At 44.1% G+C, this 1,997-nt stretch overlaps 2 protein-coding genes across 2 annotated transcripts in view; one reads left to right on the forward strand and one right to left on the reverse strand.

The window, feature by feature from the left end:
* Positions 1-1,997, reverse strand: part of ZNF808 (zinc finger protein 808) — a 46,292-nt gene that overhangs the window by 42,235 nt on the left and 2,060 nt on the right. The gene's annotated exons all lie outside the window — the stretch shown is intronic.
* LOC105528985 (zinc finger protein 480-like) overlaps positions 1,685-1,997 on the forward strand; it is a 20,163-nt gene continuing 19,850 nt past the window's right edge. The window contains 1 exon segment of the mRNA XM_011966041.1: positions 1,685-1,775. Within this exon segment, the coding sequence (XP_011821431.1) occupies positions 1,685-1,775 (91 nt within the window).

A 1,997-nucleotide genomic window follows, 5' to 3' on the forward strand; every position in this document is an offset into this window, starting at 1 on the left:
AAAACAGAATACTCAAAGTATGAAAATCCATTGTGTTTATATAAGTTTGCAAAATAATAAAACATACACAGACTCACAAGAAACTAGATGTTAGTAAAAAAAAAAGTTGTCATTTTCTCCAGTTTTTTTTTTTTTTAAGACAGGGTCCTGTTCTGTCACCCAGGCTGCAGTGCAGTAATATAATCTTGGCTCACTGCAACTTCTGCCTCCTGGGTTCAAGTGGTTTTCCTGCCTCAGTCACAGAGTAACTGGGATTACCAGTGCCCACCACCATGCCCGGCTAACTTTTGTATTTTTAGTAAAGATGGGGTTTCACCATGTTGGTCAGGCTGGTCTTGAACTCCTGACCTCAGGCGATCCACCCACCTTGGCCTCCCAAAGTGCTAGGATTACACACGTGAGTCACCAAGCTCAGCAGATTTTCAAAAAATACACATGTATATGTAAATATGTATATATATGTGTGTATGTGTGTGTATATATGTGTGTGTATGTGTGTATATACAGTCTTAAAAATATAAAAAGTAGCAAGTTGTGTTTAACTGAAGAGGCATCTCATCTTGCTGGAAAAGGACACTTTGGCAGTTGGGGGCAGGGGGAATCTTGTCAGATCTAAGAAAACAGGAAATGCCCCATCCTAGAGGAAGCAATCACCCTTTCAACTGCCTGACCTGGAGGAATCTTCAGATATGTGTAGGAATGCAGGCGTGCACAGAAGGAACCACTATGGCACTCCTCATACAGGGAAAAATGGCGAAGGACTCACATGTTGTCATTCAGCCATTTTCCAATGCAGATGGCAAAGAGCAAGCTAGCCATGTTTACTAACATGACAACAGGTAAATTCACAACCAGCAGGATCAAATATCAAAGTAAAATATTTACTGGAACACAAAGAAAACAACAGACACTGGGGTCTACTTGAGTGTGGAGGGTGCAAGGAAGGAGAGGAGCAGAAAAAATAACTATTGGGGGCTGGGCACGGTGGTTCACGCCTGTAATCCCAGCACTTTGGGAGTCTGAGATGGGTGGATCACTTGAGGTCAGGAATTCAAGACCAGTCTAGCCAACATAGTGAAACCCTATCTCTACTAAAAATACAAAAATTAGCCAGGCATGGTGGGGGGCACCTGCAACCCCAGCTACTCAGAAGGCTGAGGCAGGAGAATCACTTGAACCCGGGAGGCAGAAGTTGCAGTAAGCCATGATCTGTGTATGAACTCTCCATTTTAATGAGATTTTTGGAGTCAGAAACACAGTAACTCACTCAATTACCTAAAAATGTAGTATAAAATCAGGCAGAAAACATTTCCCCTTATTGGTCTCCTTTTCTAGAATGTACCATGTACTTTGTGCTGATTAATACGTGACTTATATTGGCAGCTGCTCTAATCCTGGTCCATCCTGGATGACAGAGCAAGACTCTTGTCTCCAAAAAACAAAAAACAAAAACAAAACACAGAAAGGCAGAAAAGATTTCCTGAATTCTTATTGCAGAATTTACCAGGTACTTGCGCACATTAGTACATGACTTCTGAGGGCAGCTGGTCTAATCCAGGTCCACAGAGAGCTGACAGAGCATCTAGATGTGGTCCCTGAACAATCCCTGCTGCCCAACAGCACTCACACCACGGGACCCTCACCCCATCTCCATCCATGTCTGGTGTGAGCCCTTCCCAGGACCATGCCCAGTGCCGCCTCTTCCCAAGTTCATGTCACTGGGTCACGAGAGATGGAATCTAAGCGATATGAGAGGGAACTGAGGGAAGGCATGGGTGAGTGTGAGCAAACCTATCAGGCAGGACGCTTCAGACTCAGAGAAGATTCCCAACTCCAAGGCCCAGCACTTCGGAAAGGAAGGAAACAGAACAATCCACCAAGAATATCATCTCACCTGAGGAAGAGCCATCCCTGACTCCTTTGCTTTCCTCTTCCTCTTCCGAGTTTCTTCCTCACGTACCAAGAATCTTTAGAAGTCAATCCTGAATGTAGAAATA

The sequence above is a fragment of the Mandrillus leucophaeus genome, unplaced genomic scaffold, assembly GCF_000951045.1.
Source record: "Mandrillus leucophaeus isolate KB7577 unplaced genomic scaffold, Mleu.le_1.0 Scaffold74, whole genome shotgun sequence".
NCBI classification, from domain to species: Eukaryota; Metazoa; Chordata; class Mammalia; order Primates; family Cercopithecidae; genus Mandrillus; species Mandrillus leucophaeus.